Source organism: Tachyglossus aculeatus, chromosome X1 (genome assembly GCF_015852505.1).
Source record: "Tachyglossus aculeatus isolate mTacAcu1 chromosome X1, mTacAcu1.pri, whole genome shotgun sequence".
Lineage (NCBI taxonomy): Eukaryota > Metazoa > Chordata > Mammalia > Monotremata > Tachyglossidae > Tachyglossus > Tachyglossus aculeatus.
Window position 1 is genome coordinate 85905080 of NC_052101.1, and position 19368 is coordinate 85924447.

Below are 19368 nucleotides of genomic sequence, written 5' to 3' on the forward strand. Positions count from 1 at the left end.
TTCATATCTGACAGATCACCACCCTCCCCACCTTCAAAGCCTTATTAAATTCACATCTTCTCCAAGAGGCCTTCCCTGACTAAGCCCTATGCCCTTGGATCTGTACCCTTTATTCACCCCACCCTCTCTCCCCAAGAACTTATGTACATATCTGTAATTTATTTTAATGTCTTTCTCCGCCTCTAGACTGTAAGCTCCTTGTGCTCATGGATTGTGTCTACCAACTCAGGTGTACTTTCCCAAGTGCTTAGTATAGTGCTCTACACATGGTAAGTGCTCAATAAACACCATTGATTGATTGACTAATTTTCTCTCCCCACTCCATCATCTATGAACTTGAGTCCATATCTTCTAAACACTCTCTATTCCTACAGCTCTTATATGCACATCCTCACACGGGGTTCCACTCTCAGAGTCGCACCTGGAGAGTTAGCGGTATTCAACCATTCTCGACTATGGGAGGGAAAGTCAAGCAGAGGCATATCCATTCCATTCCTAGCTTGGGCAGCAGCTAGCGAGTGGAAGGCAATCTGCAACAAGTCAAAACTCACCTGTGCTGGGCAGCAGTGGCATGGGAGTGAGTCGAGGGTGGAGACTCAAGTTTACTGCACGGAAGGAGGCGATGATAAACCACTCCCATATTTTTAACAAGAAAACTCTATAGATACACTACCAGAATGATTGCAGGAGGTGGGGCGTTCTAGGAGAGATGTGTCCATGGTGACACTGAGGGTTGGAGATGACTCGACGGCATAAGACAAGACAAGACACAGGGTTGCTTCCCCTACCTATAATTTATTTAAATATCTGTCTTCCCTGCTAGACTGTTAAGGTCCTCGTGGGCAGGGATTATATCTACTATACTGTATTCTCCCAAATGCTTAGTACAATGTTCTGCACACAGTAAGCACTCAATAAATTTGGGAACATGTCTACCAACTCTGTTACACTGTATCTCTCAAGAGCATAGTACAGTGCTCTGCACACAGTAAGCACTAAAAATATGATTGATTGATTGATTGATTGATGATTAAGTGACTGAAGAATGTCTTTAGCTTCTGCTTTCCAGGAAGATGAAGACCTGGACATGATCCTAGTCCAGCTGGTACCTCCTGGTCATGGGACCAGCATGTCAATCAATCAAGGGGTAAGGTGATTGATTGATTCAGATGACCACATTCCCTCTGCCTTCTCTATCTCACCTCCCCTCCTCTGTGTGCTGTGTGACCAGGCCATTAACATGCTACTTAGCCTTTCAGGGCGAAGTGGGAAGAACATTTCTGCCTTGTGAGGATGTAGGGAGAAGGTCCGAATGGCAAAGGGGAAAACCTGATGTGTGAGGAGGAATTATTTTGGTATATGATGATCCAGCATATTCCAGTCTTGAAAACTTTCCCTGTCCTACCTTCCTCCTCTACCCCATCCCCACCTCCAGCCCTTCCCACCATCCTAAAGATCATGAGCATCTACTGGTTTGATTTCTTTGAAGTTCTGGAGATAAAGTCCTCTCTCCCAGTGGTGCCATTCCCCAGATCAGGGAAGCCACAGGTAAAGGAACAAGTCTTCAGCGGCATTTTTGAACTTGCACCTCTAGCTGATGAATTCTAAATAAAAAGGCACCTTCAGTCAGATTCCCCTGATGATTGGGCAGCTAAACGGGACTCGGGAACAAGCCTTGCTGCCTCTGTAGCACCTTTCACAGCCCATTGCAAGCCCATCCGGGATGTGGGAGGGGGCACTGAGATCCTTGCACTTTGGCCAGTGGGGCCGACCCCTTCTGGGAGCTCAGGATTCTCTAGTCAGGTATTAGAGGTTGGTGTTCTAGATTTAAATGGAGAGCCCAAATATTTTATCGGTTGGTACCTTGGCCTCTTCCAGAGTCTTCAGGCTTTCTAGGTGCAGATAGGAGGTGAGAGAGCCGTTGAGATGAAGATGAAGATTGGCTCAGCTTCGTCAGTCCTTAATGAGAGCTCTGTGTACAAAAAGGGGGTGCCCTAAGAGGGACTTGGGTCTGGGCAACCAGATCAAAATAGATCCCCTCTTTTGGGGAATCCCAAAGAACAAGCAGCCTGGAGAGTCTCAGCACCCACCCATCAGTGTACCTAATTTATTTATGCATTCATTCATTCATTCATTCATTCAGGGAACAGTGAGTGGCAAATTTTCCATGTTTTTTTTCCCTGCCATCTCACTATTTCACTGCTTAGCCCAGTAGTTCGGATAAAACAAAACCATTGCTCAGCTCCCTCCCTTCCTACTTGCCTTATTCTATCATTCGATGACATTTATTGAGTGCTTTCCATGTGCAGAGTATGGTACTGAGCACTTGAGAGAGTACACTAGAGTTGAGATACAAGATCCCTGCCCTCAAGGAGCCTACAGTCTAGTGGGGAAGACTGACACTAAAATAAATTCTAGGTAGGGGAAGCAACCTAAAATAAGGATAGTTTCACAAATGCCATTGAAAGGTGGAGATGAATACCTAAATGTTCAGTGGGTAAGGACTCAAGTGCATGTGATGCAGTAGAGAGGAAAAATAAGGCTTCCTGGAGGAGAAGGGAAGGCTTCCTGGAGGAGAGGTGATTTTAGTAGGGTTTTGAAGGTGGGGAGAGTAGTGGTCTGTTAGATGTGAAGGTTGAAAGGGCTTCCAGGCTGCAGGGAGAGTGTGAGCAAGAGATTGATGGCAACAGAGATTAGAGTGAAGCTTAGTGAGCAGGTTGGCATTAGGGGAGTCAAGTGTGGGGGTTGGGTCGTAGTGAGAAAGAAGTGAGGATAAGTAGGAATTTCTATTCAATGCCGAAAGGGATTGGCAACCATTGGAGGTTTGTCAGGAGTAGGGAGATGTGTGCAGAATGATACTAATTGTGGTATTTGTTCAGTGCTTACTATGTGCCAAGCACTACACTAAGTACTGGGATAGATACATGATAATCAGGTCAGACACAGTCAATGTCCCACGTGAGGCTCACAGCTCAAGGGGCAGGGAGAACAGGTATTGAATCCCCATTTTCCTAAGTCTAGATTGTGAGCCCCATGTGGGACAGGGATGGTGTCCAACCTGATTAACTTGTATCCACCCGAGCACTTAGTACAGTGGTTGGCACATATTAAGCGCTGAACAAATACCATAATAACCATAATAATAATAATAATATTAGACCAATGGTCCATCCAGTCCAGTGTTCTATCACCTACAATAACAAGATGTTTGGGAGGAAAGCGAGATAGTTGTTCTCCTTGACATCCATCCTAATAGTTACATATGTACCCTCCAGAGTCCCCAGATTTTCATCCTTTTGACTAACTTGCCTTTTGGTAGCTCATTTTAGAGTACTTATCCTTGAATTTCTGCCAGTTCCCCTCAAACCTACTGATAAATCATTTCTCAGCATTCATCTTTCCAGGCTAATGTGTCCTCATGTTTTTAATCTATCATCACAAGGAAGCTTCAGTAGTATTTATTCAACTTTTAACTGTGTGCAGAGCACTGTACTAAGCACTTGGGAGAGTACAATACTTTTCCCCATCATCTTTGTTACTGTTTTCTGTACTTTCTCCAGTTCTGCTGTGTCCTTCCTAAGAGATGGTGACCAGAACTGCATGCAATATTTCATATGTACTGTGGTTTAAGTTCTATCTCCTTTCTGATGATGCCCGGAATTTGGTTGTCCTTCCTACTTCTTTGTTTATCAGTGCATCATTGGACAATGTGCAGCAGCAGAAGAGCAGAATCTAGTGAGAGCAACCAGCTAATGTGAGTCTTGGGGTATAGACAAGGCTTCGCTGACCCACTCTGTTGCATAATTCAGTCTTCTCCAGGATAACTGTCAGTTTAAACAGCTGGGGTGAACCCACATAATTCTTCATGATCATTTTCTGATCTTGTACATCAATCAGTGATATTTAGTAGATGCTTACTGTGTGCAGAGCACTGTCCTAAATGCTTCTAGATCACTGGTAGCCAGCAGCAGCTTCTTCATGGTCTATCTCAAAGGTTAAAGCACAGGGTCCCATCTCTTGGGAGTTTGACAGAGTGAAGCCGTAAGCCTTTCTGTGGTTGCTAGCTTGGGCTCAAGGACCAGTCTCCCAAAATACAGGAATTTCCTGGGTCAAAAGGTGACAGTTTCACATCAGACCCTCTTCTTTCCCGATTCATTACATCTGAACCCTTTCCACCAGAGCCTATCCGATTATTCAGAGGGATCGGACCAGGCTTCCAAGGATACAGTTTGTGCACTCGAGTGGCCTCCCTGCATTAGGTCTTTCGGAACCTCCATTATCACAAGGATCATAAGTGGATGCTGGGAAAGGTGGAAAATGGTGTTTTGGAGAGTAGTGTACTGTAAGGAATGATGCACAGGAATAGCGTAGGTTCAGTGCTTGAGGGATAGCTTGGATCATCTGTCTGGCTGCATTAAAAGACCAACACTGCTCTCTGCCGAAGGCAGGACCCAGGATGTTAAGGGATGGGTGGAATGACCACTTTGCATTTATTTATCTTCTTCTTCCTTTCCTGCCCGGGCTGTTCCCCTGTGGCTCCTACACCTGATGCTGGCTCCCAAACTCCATCCAACAGGCTATTTCTTTCCCTCTCTAACTCATTGCTGCTGCCCTTTTCCAAGCAGTCTTCCCTGATTCCGTAAATTCAATTTACACCCAATTGAAACAGTACACCCCCGGGAGCCCTCGGGTCAGTCATAGAAAGAGCTGGGGATGATGCCTGTCCCCTCTTCTCCATATCCCCCTCCCAGGACCCTCTGAGGGATGGGAGTATAGACTCCCGAGTCATTCAATTGTATTTATTCAGTCGCATTTATTGAGCACATATTGTGTTTCATCCCGGGAGGAATCCATTCCCGGGGGCCGGCGAGCCAGAAGCAGTGTAGCCTAATGGAAAGGGCCCGGGACTGTGAATCAGGAGACTGGGCTCTGATCCCAGTTCTGCCACTCGACTGCCATATGATTTTGGGTGAGTCGCTTAATGTCTCTGTGCCTCAGTTTCCTCATCTGGACTCAATACCTCTTCCTCCTACTTAGACTAAGAGCCCAGTGTGGGACAGGGACTGTGTCTGATTGGACTACCCTGTATCTACCCAAGGGTTTGGCGCACATTAAGTGCTTAACAAATGCCATTATTGTTATCATAAAGAAAAAGGGGCAGAATGGTGGCCTAGTAATAATAATAATGATGGCATTTATTAAGCACTTACTATGTGCAAAGCACTGTTCTAAGGGCTGAGGAGGTTACAAGATGATCAGGTTGTCCCACGGGGGGGGCTCACAGTCTCAATCCCCATTTTACAGATGAGGTGACTGAGGCACAGAGAAGTGAAGTGACTTGCCCAAAGTCACACAGCTGACACTTGGCGGAGTCGGGATTTGAGCCTATGACCTCTGACTCCACAGCCCGTGCTCTTTCCACTGAGCCACAGAGGACCCGGGTTCTAATCCCGCCTTGACCAATTGCTTGCTGTGTGAACTTGGGCAAGTCGCTCAATCAATCAATCAATCAATCAATCAATCGTATTTATTTATTTATTTATTGATAGAAAGCTCTATGCCTCGGTTTCCTCAACTGTAAAATGGGGATTAAATACCCGGTCTCCCTCCTACGGAGACGGTGAGCCCCATGCGGGACAGGGACTCGGACGGACCTACCCCAGCGCTTCGAACAGTGTTTGACCCATAGTAAGGGCTTAAGAGATGCCGTGATTTTTTTTTTTTAATCGAGGTCAGGAGCAGAACAGAAAGGAGAAGGGAGAGGGACACAGGGGCAGGGAGCGGGGGCTGAAGTAAGGGACGGCGGGGACGGGAATGATGATGATGATGATGATGGCATTTGTTAAGCGCTTACTATGTGCAAAGCACTGTTCTAAGCGCTGGGGGAATACAAGGTGATCAGGTTGTCCCGCGTGGGGCTCACAGTCGTCATCCCCATTTTACAGATGAGGTAACTGAGGCACAGAGAAGTTAAGTGACTTGCCCAAGGTCACACAGCAGACGTGGTGGAGCTGGGATTCGAACCCATGACCTCTGACTCCAAAGCCCGGGTTCTTTCTACTGAGCCACGCTGCTTCTCATAAATAGAGAGAGAGGCAAGGAAGGAGCAGAAGGGGCACTGCGAGGCGCTTCTCGGCGTCGGGGGTCTCAGGGCTCCCGGCGGGCTCGGGGGAGGGAGGGGTCGGGCGAGGCGGGGCGGGGCGAGGCGAGCGGCGAAGCCCTTTAAAAGCCGAGCCGCGGCCGCTGGCGAGCTCGGTGAGGAGTTCCGCGCTCCGGCCGGTTCCCACTTGGCTGCGGTCCGGTCCACCTCTCTCTGCGGCGCCTCCCAAGAGCAGCCAGACGCCGAGGCCACCCCACGTCTTGGGGCCAGGGACCCCCCGAACAGCTTCCCCCCCCCGCCCCCGTCCTCCCCCGCCCCAAGACTCCACAGTCTCCAGCCTCCGCCGCCGCCTGCCCGGGAGCCCGGAATTCCGGGGACTCCCGAACCTACCTCCAAGGGGCTCCGCGCCCCGTTTAGCTTGAGCCCTTCCCCGAATCTCCCGGAGCGCAGGGACCTAGAGCGTCCTGGCGCCCGGAGCATCCGCCTAGGTAGACCCGAGACGCCCCGCGCCTCCGCATCGCTAAGCCGGGACCTAGGAGTCTCCGCAACCGCCTGGCCGGAGCCCGGGACCCAGGAGTCCGGGCCCCCCGACGCCTCTGCCGTTCCCCTCCCTCTCATCTCCCGCCCCCTTCCCCCCTTTCCACCGTCCGAGATCCAGGAAATCCGGGACCCGCCGCCGCCCCCTCGAGCCTCCATGGAGCCCGAAACCAACGGCACGTGGTGCTGGGCCTGGGGGAACGCGAGCTGGGAGCAGGGCAAGGCCGGGGAGGACTGCTGGGTCCCAATGGGGCAGTGGGAGGGCCCCGAGGTCGTGCTGGTGCCCGCCCTCTTCAGTCTCTTTTTCCTGCTGGGCCTGGCGGGCAACGCGCTGGTCCTGCTGGTGCTGTGGCGGGCCAAGGTCCCAGGGCCCCGGAGCCCCACCAACATTTTCATCCTCAATCTGAGCGTGGCGGACTGCTCCTTCCTGCTCTTTTGCGTCCCCTTCCAGGCCACGGTGTACTCGCTGCCAGAGTGGGTGTTCGGTGCCTTCCTGTGCAAGTGGGTCCACTACTGCGTCATGGTCAGCATGCTGGTCAGCGTCTTCACGCTGGTGGCCATGTCCGTGGACCGTTACGTGGCCATAGTGCACGCTCGTCGCTCGCTCTGCATCCGCAGCCGTCGCAACGCCGTCCTGGGCGTGGCCACCACTTGGCTGCTGGCCGTGGCCGTGGCCATGCCCACCGCTCAGCATCAGGTCCTGGTTAGCGGGCAACACCAGGCGCCCAACAGGTCTTTTTGCTGGGAGCACTGGGGAGCTGGGCGCTCATCTGCCAAGCATGCCTACAAGATCGTTATCCTGCTGCTGGGCTACCTGCTGCCCCTCATGCTTATCACCTACTGCTATGCCAAGGTGAAGGGCCAGGGGTCCCCCAGGCGTCCAGGCCTAGAGGTTTCCGCACATCCCCGCTCACGGTTCATGTCTTTCCGACCTGAAGGGTTCCATTTGCGGAGAAAAAGCCGTCTTGGTATCCAGGTCGATTCTAGTCACAGAGATCGGGGGAGGCCGGGAGAGGGGCGGGGAGGGAGGCGGTCAGCCTGGCTTTCCCATTCCAAGGTTTTTCCACAATAACTGGTCCAGCGTGATTCCAGTCCTGGCTTCTTCCCCAGGAACACATGGCCCCACTGCCTGTGAATTTTGTACTCCTCCTTGGTGCCCTGACTTCTGGGCCATGCTCGGCAAATAATGAAGTCCACGGCAAGCTGACATTGAGCCTTGGCGATGAGAGCAGTGAGTACACTCCAGGATCCTAGCCCTAGTCCTGCTCGGGACTGAAGAGGGGTCTGAAAGGACCCCCCCCCCCCGGGCCTTGACTCCCTCAGAAGGAGGAAGGAGGGGAACAGGAGGAGGTTTTGTTCCCAAAGATTCCCTGACCCAGTCTTAAGTCAGAAACCCCACCACTTTGCCTCTAAAGGCCAGTGGGGAGGGGGTACTCATGGGCTTGGCCCCGAACCGCTTCCCCAGAGTGGATTTGGGGGAATGAACTGGAGCCGGAGAAATCTGCCTCTGGTGAGTAGCCAAGACTAATTGCTGGGTTACAGCATGGCTGTAATCCCGTTGGGAAAGGTTAATGCGGTCGGGTGTTGAGAGCACTGGACGGAGCTGGTTTTTGGGTTTTCGTTCTCTATCGCTCCCTCTGTCTCTTCTCTGCCTCCCTTTCTTTTTCTATCTCCATTGATCTTGTTCTTTCTTACTCCGGAGTGTTGTCTCTATGTAGGGAGCCTGTGACTACTTGAGAAGATCAGACTGGGTCAGAGGGGCAGACAAGTGAGTTGGGAGATGATCTGGATCTGGGGAAGATCGCTTGTCGTTATTTTGAGGGGAATGAGGAGCATTTCTTGGTACGCTCGGATGGTTTCATAAATATTCTCATGTACAGCAACCCCCCCACCCCCTGACTTCCCCAAATGATTCTCCCACCTAGGCTCCAGAATGTACTAATAACCAGGAGGACAGGAGAGGAAGGGAAAGAACTCCAGTAAATCGAACTTCCAAAAATGCTAGGTTTCATTTTTAAAAAGGAGACAATAACCAGTGTCAGTTCAAGCAACCCCTTTCCCTTCGTCCATGTTCTACCCACCATTTTTTTGACTTTGTGCCACTTCAATCAATCAGTTGTATTTATTGAGAGCTTGCTGTGTTCGGAGCACTGTACTAAGCACTTGGGAAAGAAACATATAGTAATTTAACAGACACATTCCTGGCCTACCAGGAGCTTATGGTCTAGCGACTGCGATCTACACCTCTCCAGGCTGAGGAGAGACTGATCCTGAAGTTTTGAGGGTTGAGGTGGCTAAGGATTTGTGTTTGAATTTTTTGGCTTCAGAAAGTAACTTCATCGTCATCTTCAGTATTCGTCGAAGCCCTGTTTATGTGCAGACAAATGTGTACTAGACAAAGTCCCTGCCCCTGAGATGACTACATTCTTATGTGGGGAGACAAGCCCACTTAAAAAGGGGAACATGCGATTAGCGAAGCAATCACAAGAGTGAATGGTGCAGAAATAAAGTGACAGGTACAGACTTGATTGAGAGAGTTGTATGGGTAAAGGGTTAGTAAGTAAGGATAAGTAAGTCCTCTGGACTGTAAGCTCCTTGTGGCAGGAAACTTGTCTGCCAACTCTATTGTATTGTACACTCCCAAGTGCTTAGCACAGTGCTCTGCCCTCAGTAAGCGCTCAGTAAATGTCATTGATGATAGTGATGGCGGTGGTGGTGGCGGCACAACTCGGAGAGCAGGGAGTTATTAATCGGAGGAATTTTCTTGGAAACAGTAGGTTTTTAGTGAATCCTTAAAGCCCTTGAGGGATGCGATTAGGTGGAGTGAAGGGAGCAGGACATGAACAATGAGGCAGAGATGGGAAAGATGGGTGTGAAGATGAGTGAGGAGGGTTGATCAGTGGGCACTGTGTTCTGTCCCTGTGTGCCTCTCCATCACAGGAGACAAGATTCGGTCTGGGTGAGCCTCAGACCCTGGGTGGACAAGAGTCATATTATTTGTGGTTTTCTCTCCCCTTCAGGTGCTGTGCCATCTCCATAAGAAAGTCAAGAATGTTTCCAAGAAATCAGAGAGATCCAAGAAAAAGGTGAGGTAGACACAGGCATGAGGAGAGAAGACAGTTGCCCGTGTCTCTGGGGACGCTTCTCCCACCCCGCCTTTCTCTCTGACTCCCTCCCTCAACCTCCTCCACCCCCCATGCTCCAGGACTGTCTCTCCCAACCCCCCACTGTAATTCAGGCCCACCCTGTGCCTCCCCCTTTAACCCCTTAAACTCCAGCGATCTCATGTCTCCTACTACCTGTCTACCTATCTACTCCACTTCTTGAGTTATATGTTTCATGACTTCCCTGCACCGAGACTGATCTTTCCCCTCCTTTCTATTTCTGTCCTGTACCTCAGTGGGTGTGTGTCTGCATTTTGGGACTCTGTTTCTGTGTTCAGTGTCTGTGTGTGTCTGTGTCTGTCTTTGTCCCCAGGTTGTCAGCGGTTAGTGTGTGCTTGTGGTTGACTTGATGTCCCTGTGTCCCTGAACCTGTATCTCTCTGGGTGCCTGTGTTTTTGTGTCTGGGCCTCTGGGTTTTTCTCTTTCCCTGTACCTCAACCGGTGCCCTTACTGCTGTCCATGTGTGTGTGTGTGTATATCTGTGCTTTTGCCCCTGTCCTTTTGTGTCCCCATGTCTTTTTCTTTACATCTGTGACTCTGTGTCTGTATGTGTGTGTGCATGTGTTTGTGCCTCTTTGCTGTGTTTTTGTCACTGTCTGCATGTGTCTCTGTCTCTGTGCCATGGCTGACTGTGCTTGTTTGTGGACTTGGGTTTGTGTGTACCTTTGTAACTGTACCTGAGTGTGTTCTTGCCTCTGCCCGTGTCGGTGCCTCTGCTTCTGTGCCGTTGTCTGTGTGCTATTTCCTGCTTTCGTGACTGTCTGTGTGCCTGTGTGTCTCTCTGCCTTCACCTGTCTGTTTCTGTATCTAGGCCTCTGTATGTGGATGTGGGTGTGTGTCTCATTATTTGTTTCTGTGACTAATGGGTGGACTTGTATCTCTGTGCTTGTGTCTGTGACTGTCTGCACCTGTTGGTCTGGGTCTATATCTCTGTTTGGTTTCTGTGCTTAGGGCTGCATGTGTGGGTCTTTGTGTCTACACCTCAGTCCTTGCCTGTATGTGCCTCTGTCTCTTTGCCCTTGCCAGTGTGTGTTCTCTCTGTGTTGTTGCCTGTGAGCATGTTTCTGTCTCTGCCCGTATATGGGAGTGTAACAGCTTGGGTGCGTCTCTGTGAATGCCCGTGTGTGCGTCTAACCTGCCTGGGTGTATCTCTGTCTTTCTGCTTTTGTCTCTGTGTTGTTTCTGCACCTCTGTCTGTGTGTCCCTATGTACTGTGGCTCTGTGTATATGTGCGTGTGTGTGCATTGTTGGGTTTTTTCAAGGGGGGAATAGGGGTCAGATCTGCCTCTGTCTGTGTGTGCTTGTGTCTTTCTGTCCACGTGTGTACCTCTGTCACTAAATATTTCCGTTTTGGAGCCTGGGGTGTGGGTTTGTTGTTTCTTGGTCTTAACCATGGATAAGTCTCTGTGCCTGCTTCTGTGTGCCTGTACCTGTATTTGTCTCTAAGCCTCTGTTTCTGTGTCTCTGTGTACACGTGCCTCGGTCTGTCTCTGTGCATCAGTGCCTATCTGTTTGTGTCTATGCTCTTGTCTGTGTGTCACACTACAGCAGAGACTTTCTGCTAGTAAGGTAAAATAATAATAATTAATATTGGTATTTTTTAAGTGCTTACTGTATGCCAAGCATGGTACCTAAATGCTGGGGTAGATACAAGAGAATCAGGTCCCATATGGGGCTCATAGTTCAAGTAGGAGGGAGGACAGGTATTGAATCTTCATTTTGCAGATGAGGGAACGGAGGCCCAGAGAAGTGAAGTGGCTTGCCTAACTAGGGTCACTTAGCAGGTAAGTGGCAGAGCCGGGATTAGAACCCAGGTCCTCTGGCTCCCAGGCCCATGATCTTTCCACTAGACCACGCCGCTTCCCAACTGCCTTCTGTTTCCCTCTCTCCCCACCACCTCCATTCTTGTTTGGTCCCATGACCCTGAGCCTCTGGCCCAGTGCCTCTCCTCTACCACCTCCCCCTCAGTCCGTGATTTCCTTTCCTGTGTGTCTCCCCAGACGGCACAGACCATATTGCTGGTGGTGGCTGTGTTCCTGGTGTCCTGGATGCCCCATCACATCATCATCATGTGGGCCGAGTTTGGTAACTTCCCCCTCACCAATACCTCCTTCACCTTCCGTATCATCTCGCACTGCCTAGCCTACAGCAACTCTTGCATCAACCCCATCCTCTACGCCTTCCTCTCCGAAAACTTCCGCAGGTCCTGCCGCCAAGTCTGCCCCGGCCGCTGCTTCCTGAAACCTGCGCACAAAGACAAGCGGGTCCGTATCCGTATGGACAACATTTCCATCACCCACTCCACCACCAATATGTAACGGAAAGAGGGGCAGGAGAGGAGGGATGGAGGGATAAGACGAAGGATGGAAGGAGGAATAGAGGGCGGAGGACAAGGGCTACTGGATCAGCCATCTCCTCCAGATGGCTGAGGGCAGTTGAGGGGAGCAGGTACGCCCTATTCTGGGGCCCTGCAGTTCTTGCTAAGAAATGGCTTGGATTCCTGGTCCAGTTTGGGCTGAACCAAGCTGTTTCCTACCAGGGACCAGAAAGTCCTCCCCCTCGGCGTTGGTATGGTCTAGTGCATGGCGATGTTCAGGGGTGATGTCACTGAGCTCTCCTGGTTTGAGGGATGTGTCCGGTGCCCCGGGCACACTGTGTGTAGGCTAAGGGAGACACGAGACAAGTAAAGAGTTGGGAATCTTCCCCTCTCCCTGCCAGCTTCTCTCCTCTTCTCCCCCTGCCCTGCAGTTCTACCCCCGCTTCAGCTTTCTCACCATCCTTGTGTCTATGGCTCCAGTGCTCTTGTGAAATACTCCTTTCTCAAACACCCAGCTCAGTGCTGAGTGTTGGTCACAGGGTTTCTGCCGAACCCCATGGTGGAGCTAAGGGCAGGGGGGTGGGGAGGGGCTCCTCCAGCCCCTGTGAATCCCGAACTCACCTCCACGGTGACCAGTGAAGCTTTTTATAACCCCACCATGGGGTGAGAAATGAACCGTGTCACAGCAACCATCTGAAAACCTCACAAGCTAGGCACTTGGTATGTCAGAGATTAAATCCAATGCACTGGTCTTGACATAAGTAAAGGGGTCAGGCTAGGACTGCAGCGGGGCTTAGATTTTGGGGTTTGAGATCAGCTGCTCCCTTGGGTCAACTCTCTCTGCTAACGTTTCCCCAGTGTCAAACCACCTCCACCCAGCAGGCCCATGCGTAGACCTCCTGCGAGGCTGGGCTTCTAGATATCGGCCGTCTCTTGGTGGGGTCAATAGGAGTTGGGCTGGAGGTGGAGATGGGCCATCCCTGCTTGGGCCTCTGTACCTCCCCCTTCCTTTTACCACTACAGAAAGAGCAGGCTTTCCCATAGGCAATTGGGTGGATGCCCAAGTCATCACCATCTTTTCGTGTTCAGTGGTATTTAATGGCAACTCCCACGCACGAGCCCTGCGCTAGATGCTGAGAAAACAAACAGAGAAGTAGAAGACCTGTTCCCTGCTCCCGAGAACCATACGATTGAATAGGGGAGACAAGTGGACATGAGAAGTCAAACATACAATAATGAAGAGAATGTATGTATAAAGACAGCCAGCATGGTGGGGGGGGAAACTAGATGAATCACTAAATAAACAGCAGCATCAATTCTCTCAGGACAATCTAACACTGTTTATGCTGCTTTCCCTCTTCAAACCTTCCCTCTTGGCTGCTGCCCCAAGCCTCTGGCCCTAGCTTTAAAGCGCCCCCTGCCCTGGACACTCCCCCGAGGGTGGGGAGAGAGGGACAGTCAGGGTTAAGGTGACCAGACTGGGTGAGATGGACTCTGGTCTTCAAGAGTTGTTGGCCTAGGGCAATGACTTCTACTGGTGGGCCTGGAGTAAAGAAGATGAGGGGAGGGGCTTTTTTTGGCGGGGGTGGGGGGGTTGTGTTTTTTAGCTGATTCTGAGCTATTTGGCTCAGGCAATGTAGGGAATTAGGGGTCGGTGGGAGCATATTTGGTAGGAGAGGGAGTTTGGGACTGGTCAGAGGCTGGGAAGGGGTTAGGAGGAGAATCTCAGGTTGCAAGTCAGTGGTTGCTCCTGTGTCTTGGTTTCTGCACACCACTGGAAACGAGAACGCCCACAGGCACTCTCTGGGCAGAGAAGGCATATGCACATGCCTCATTTCATGGGGATTTAGGCCATAGAGAAGGCCTACTTCTCACTTAGCACCTACCTTCCCTCCTGGCAGTCTGTTTGCAATCAGCTGGCCTCTCTACACTTGCATGCATGATGGTGCAACCCTGTTGTAGGGGAAGCCTACTGTTTTTCTTCTCTTTGGCGAAACACGAGGCCTGTGCCATTGAACAACGGTGTGCCCTGACCTGGTGGGAAAGTGTGTTAGGTTCAGGCAGAGGCTCTGTAGACCTCAGGGTTCCTGGTTCCTTGGAAGGGTCCCTTCAGACTGTCATAATATCTCACCCTCTCCAGTCCCAGTGCTCTTTCCATCCTACAGATGGGGAAAACAAGGCACAAAAAGGTGGGAAGACTTGCTTAGGATCCCAGAGGAAGCCACTACCCAATCCCAGATGTGTCCACCTCAGATGCCCCCACTCTCAGGGTAGGACTCTTTCTGGCTCTCCCAATTGACTCCAGAAACCTATCCATGGGGTAGTGATCCTAGTGACCACCCGAACGTGAGTGTGTCTGCATTCATATATTGGAAATGTATTTGTATATCTGTGGCTGATCCATCTTTATTCCGTGAAAGAGATGGTGATAATGATAATAATTGTGGTGTTTGTTAAGTTCTTACTATGTGTCAAGTATTGTACTAAGTGCTGGGTAGATTCAAGACGACCAGATGGGACACCGTCCCTGCCCCACGTGGGGTTCATGGGATAAAAGGGAAGGAAAACAGGTGTTGAATCCCCATTTTACAGATGAGGAAACTGAGGTTCAGAGAAGTTAAGTGATGTACCCAAGGCTACACAGCAGGCAAGTGGTCTTGCCAGGATTGGAACCCAGGACCCCGACTCTCAGGCCTGTGTTCATTTCATTAGGCCACGGTAATTGCCCCACTCTTTTGCTTAATTTTTGCAATCCCAAAACGGGGGCGATTGTGTAGGGAATTCTATCGGAGAATTCAGTTGGCATTCTGCCAAAGTCCTGTCCCTGAACTCAGCCCTGGAAATAGAGACCAGGTGGACATCCCACTCCCACAGATGTCTGAGCCCCAGCCACCTAATTGAGAATACCCATACCGCCCAGTGGAAGGGTCCCTGCTAGTGCTGGCCAAAGGTGGTGGGTGTTAGGGACATCCAGAGGAGGGATTGTTGGGATATAAAGATGGGGAGTTTGCTCCCTAGCAGTGTGCTGTCCCCTGTTCACTCTGGGTTACCTATGGTCTTTCACCCAGAGCTTTTCCTGAACTTGGTCTTGCACCAGTCTTGACCTGAAGAGGTTCCATCGACCCTCTGAAGAAAACTTCATTTGGGTTCCCTTTATCCTGGGTTGTGTAGCACAGAGAGCTGTGAAAGATGCAGATGCCTTGGAGTTTGTGGAACTACAGTGTGTTTCTGTAAGGTGGGATTCTATATTTGTTCATTTTTCAGCCTGAGGGAGGGCCTGGGCCCTGAAAACAGAGGGAGCTCGAGCAAGTGATTCTACCCTATTTTGAAATCTAGGCTTGTGTTGGTAGTTCACGTCTGGCGAATTTTGAATTTGTGGACATTAACAATGATATCATGGACCAGCTTGTAGTAGGCGCATTTTGTCCTCTTAGCTTGAAAGCCCAACAAGTGATGTGTAGAGAAGAAATTCATTGTGGGGGCTTTGTTTGCAAGAGCCTTCGAAAAATAAAAATCCTGTTGAGAAGCACGGTGGAGTCAGTGTTTAATTGAGTGGGACCCTAAACCCCTGTTTCAGAAATGTCTGGAATATCAGGCCTGCTCAAGGCCATTTTAGTACTCACCAGGAGCAGTCGGGAGCTGTGGTGGGGTGGAAGCCCGGTTTTGAGAAGCTGTGGTGAGGAAGCAGGTCTTGAACTGTTAACAAGTGCCTTGACTAGCTAAGGGGGAAATCAGTTAGTGGTATTTATTGAGCATTTACTGTGTGCAGGGCACTGTACTAAGTGCTTGGGAAAATACAATTCAATAGAGTTGATAGACACGACCCCTGCCCTGTTCAGCACTTAGAACACTGCTTGGCACATAGTAAATGCTAAACAAATACCATCATTATTTTTAAGGAGCTTACAGACTAGAGGGAGGAGACAGACATTCAAATAAATTATGGTTAGAGGCTATGGGAAAGTATAAAGATATATACATAAGTGCTGTGGGGTGGAGTGAGCATTGAAGTGTGATATTTGTAAAGTTTTTACTATATACAAAGCACTGTACTAAACGCTGGGGTAGATACAAGATCATCAGGTCCCACATGGGGGCTCACAGACTAAGTAAGAGGGGGGCAGGCGTTGAATTCCCATTTTGCAGATGAGGGAATTGAGGCACAGAGAAGTTAGTGACTTGCCCAAGGTCACACAGGAGACCAGTGGCAGAGCCAGGATTCAATCAATCAATCAATCATATTTATTGAGCTCTTACTGTGTGCAAAGCACTATATTTAGCTCTTGGGAGAACACAATAGAGTTGGTAGACACATTCTTTGCCCACAGTGAGCTTATAGTCTAGAGGAATTAGCGGGATTAGAACACAGATCTTTTGACTTCCAGGCCCATGCTCTTTCCACTAGGCCACACACTGCTTAAGGGGTACACAGCCAACTCCACGGTTGATGAAGAGGGGAGGGCGGATAGAGGAAGTGAGGGCTTGGTCGGAGAAGACCTCTTGGAAGAGATGCCCGAAATACCTTGGACTTCTCATGATTTTTCAATTTTCGCATTTAATCTACTGCCAAATCTTGCCGGTTCATCTGCCATATAGTCTCTTGGATCTGCCCCTTCCTCTCCACCCAAACAACCACCCCCATTAAATCGCTGCTAGACTCTTGTGCCAGCCTCCTTGTTGGTTTCCCTGTGTCTGGCCTCCCCCACTTCTGATCTATACTGCAGCTGCTCACATCTCCTCCAAGAGGCCTTACCTAAGGGAACGTATCTTTCAAACCCTGTTGTACTGTACTCTCCTATATGTTTGGTACAGTACTCTGTACACCGGAAGGGCTCAATACATAGCATGGATTGACTGATCATCAGGCTGCCGGTTGCCTAAGACAACATTGATCGCGAGAGGCCTGTGCTTCACATTGTGCAGAAACGCCTATATGCATATGGCCCCCAAAGCACCTTGGGGAGGAGGAACCCGCAAAGGAGACTAAGAATGAATGGCCGGAGAGATAAGAGGAGAACCAGGAGAGGAGAGAGTCTGTGAAGCCAAGGTTGGATGGTGTGTTGAGGAGAAGGGGGTGATCCACAGTGTCGAAGGCAGCTGAGAGGTCGAGGAGGATTAGGATAGAGTAGGAGCCATTGGATTTGGCAAGCAGGAGGTCATTGGTGACCTTTGAGAGGGCAGTTTCGGTGGAATGTAGGGGACGGAAGCCAGATTGGAGGGGGTCGAGGAGAGAGTTGGCGTTGAGGAATTCGAGGCAGCGGGTGTAGATGACTCGTTCAAGGAGTTTGGAAAGGAATGGTAGGAGGGAGATAGGGCGATAACTAGAAGGGGAGGTGGGGTCAAGAAAGGGTCTTTTTAGGATGGGGGAGACGTGGGCATGTTTGAAGGCAGAGGGGAAGGAACCAGTAGAGAGTGAGTGGTGGAAGATGGAAGTTAAGGAGGGGAGGAGGGAAGGGGCGAGAGTTTTCATAAGATGAGAGGGAATGGGGTCCAAAGCATAGGTGGATGGAGGAGCACTTGAGAGGAGGGACGAGATCTTATCTGAAGACACTGCTGGGAAGGATGGGAGAGTAGCAGAGAGGGTTGAGAGCGGGGGGAATGGAGAAGGGGGAGGAGTGACTTTGGGGAGCTCAGACCTGATGGAGTTAATTTTACTAATGAAGTAGGAGGCCAGATCATTGTGGGTGAGGGATGGATGAGGGGCAGGAACAGGGGACCTCAGGAGGGAGTTAAATGTACGGAACAACTGATGGGGATGATGGGCACGGGTGTCAATAAAGGAGGAAAAATGCTGCTGGCCAGGTCTTTGGACTTGCCAGGTTCATGGAAGATCAGATTCCCGGGCAGTGATTAACTTGTATCTACCCCAGCACCTAGAACACACAGTAAGCGCTCAATAAATATGTTGAATGAATGAACAGTGATTGACACATAAGTACTTAGTAAGTACTTAACAAATACTACTATTATTTGTTAAGCACTTACTATGTTTCAAGCACTGTACTAAGCACTGGGGTAGAGACAAGTGAATAATAATAATGGCATTGATAAAGCACTTACTATGTGCAAAGCACTGTTCTAAGCATTGAGTCAGGTTGGACGCAGTCTCTGTCCCACTTGGGGCTCACAGTCTAAGTAGGAGGAAGAACAGGTATTTAATCCCCATTTTACAGTTGAGGAAATTGAAGCACAGAGAAGTTAAGTGACTTGCACAGCAAGTAACTGGCAGATCTGGGATTTCAACCCAGATCCCCTGACTCCCAGGCCTGGCTCCTCAGCTGAGAAAAGGTATTTTTTCCCACGATATGGCGCTGGGCATGGGCCATTGCAAAACTCCAGCCGGTTTGCAGTGACCGACTGGAGTGGTCTTATGCCTTTCCTCACCAACTGTTTCGTAAAAATAGACGTAGGATAGTCGAGCACACGGGGCTCCCTGGCAGGATCTGGCAGTCAGAAGGTCATGGGTTCCCCTCCTTCCTCTCCCCCTCCTCCCCCTCTCCATCCCCCCGCCTTACCTCCTTCCCTTCCCCACAGCACCTGTATATATATATATATATTTGTACATATTGATTACTCTTTATTTTACTTGTACATATTCTATTTATTTTATTTTGTTAATATGTTTTGTTCTCTGTCACCCCCTTCTAGACTGTGAGCCCACTGTTGGGTAGGGACCGTCTCTATATGTTGCCAACTTGTACTTCCCAAGCGCTTAGTACAGTGCTCTGCACACAGTAAGTGCTCAATAAATACGATTGAATTGAATGAATGGCTCCTTTCCATTAAGCCATGCTGCTTCTCATGAGCCATGCGGTTTCTCTTTATTATTCAGAATCCCCAGATGTGGTATACCTGGACTGTAAAGGCTCTTTTACCCATTTCGGGGTTGGGGGGGGCAGGGTTCTATGCCAGTCTGCCCATCCTCCTGCAAAAATTGAACAGAACCTTCAGCCAGGCTGCCCACCTGCCCCAGTTGAAGTTACTTTCACAGGTGCTCATCAAATCTTCTAGGAGAAGTTATCACTTCTACATACTGGTCCATACACTGGGTTGCCCCCAGATGCGGCCATAAGCTGCTTTCTGTTCTCCACCGACATCACCATTGGCTTTAATTCCCTTATTAGCTAGATGCAGACACGGTGCGGCACCAGCTGGTTGGCGGGGGATCATCATGTGCCGTCACTATACTGGGTCTCCACAATGTTGCAAGTCTCACCTATGACGACTCCCACTCCATCCCAGAAGAATAA

At 50.0% G+C, this 19368-nt stretch overlaps 1 protein-coding gene and 1 non-coding gene across 2 annotated transcripts; both read left to right on the forward strand.

The window, feature by feature from the left end:
- The first annotated feature begins 403 nt into the window (after positions 1–403).
- LOC119920125 lies at positions 404–541 on the forward strand. The gene has a single exon (XR_005447890.1). It is a non-coding gene; the product is annotated as a small nucleolar RNA SNORA7 (small nucleolar RNA).
- A 504-nt stretch (positions 542–1045) lies between these two features.
- LOC119949876 (galanin receptor type 1-like) lies at positions 1046–12186 on the forward strand. Its single transcript, XM_038771715.1, has 6 exons — positions 1046–1105; positions 1456–1548; positions 4260–4342; positions 6152–7490; positions 9658–9723; positions 11802–12186. The coding sequence occupies exons 1-6, from the start codon at positions 1046–1048 to the stop codon at positions 12117–12119; spliced, it is 1959 nt and encodes a 652-aa protein (XP_038627643.1). The 3' UTR covers positions 12120–12186.
- Positions 12187–19368: the final 7182 nt, after the last annotated feature.

Coding starts and splice junctions, on each gene's coding strand:
- LOC119949876 (XM_038771715.1), top strand. CDS start 1,046: ATGTCTTTAGCTTCTGCTTTCCAGGAAGATGAAGACCTGGACATGATC. Junction 1,549..4,259: donor CCAGATCAGGGAAGCCACAG/GTAAAGGAACAA, acceptor TCCCTGCATTAG/GTCTTTCGGAACCTCCATTA. Junction 4,343..6,151: donor GTTTTGGAGAGTAGTGTACT/GTAAGGAATGAT, acceptor CGGGGGTCTCAG/GGCTCCCGGCGGGCTCGGGG.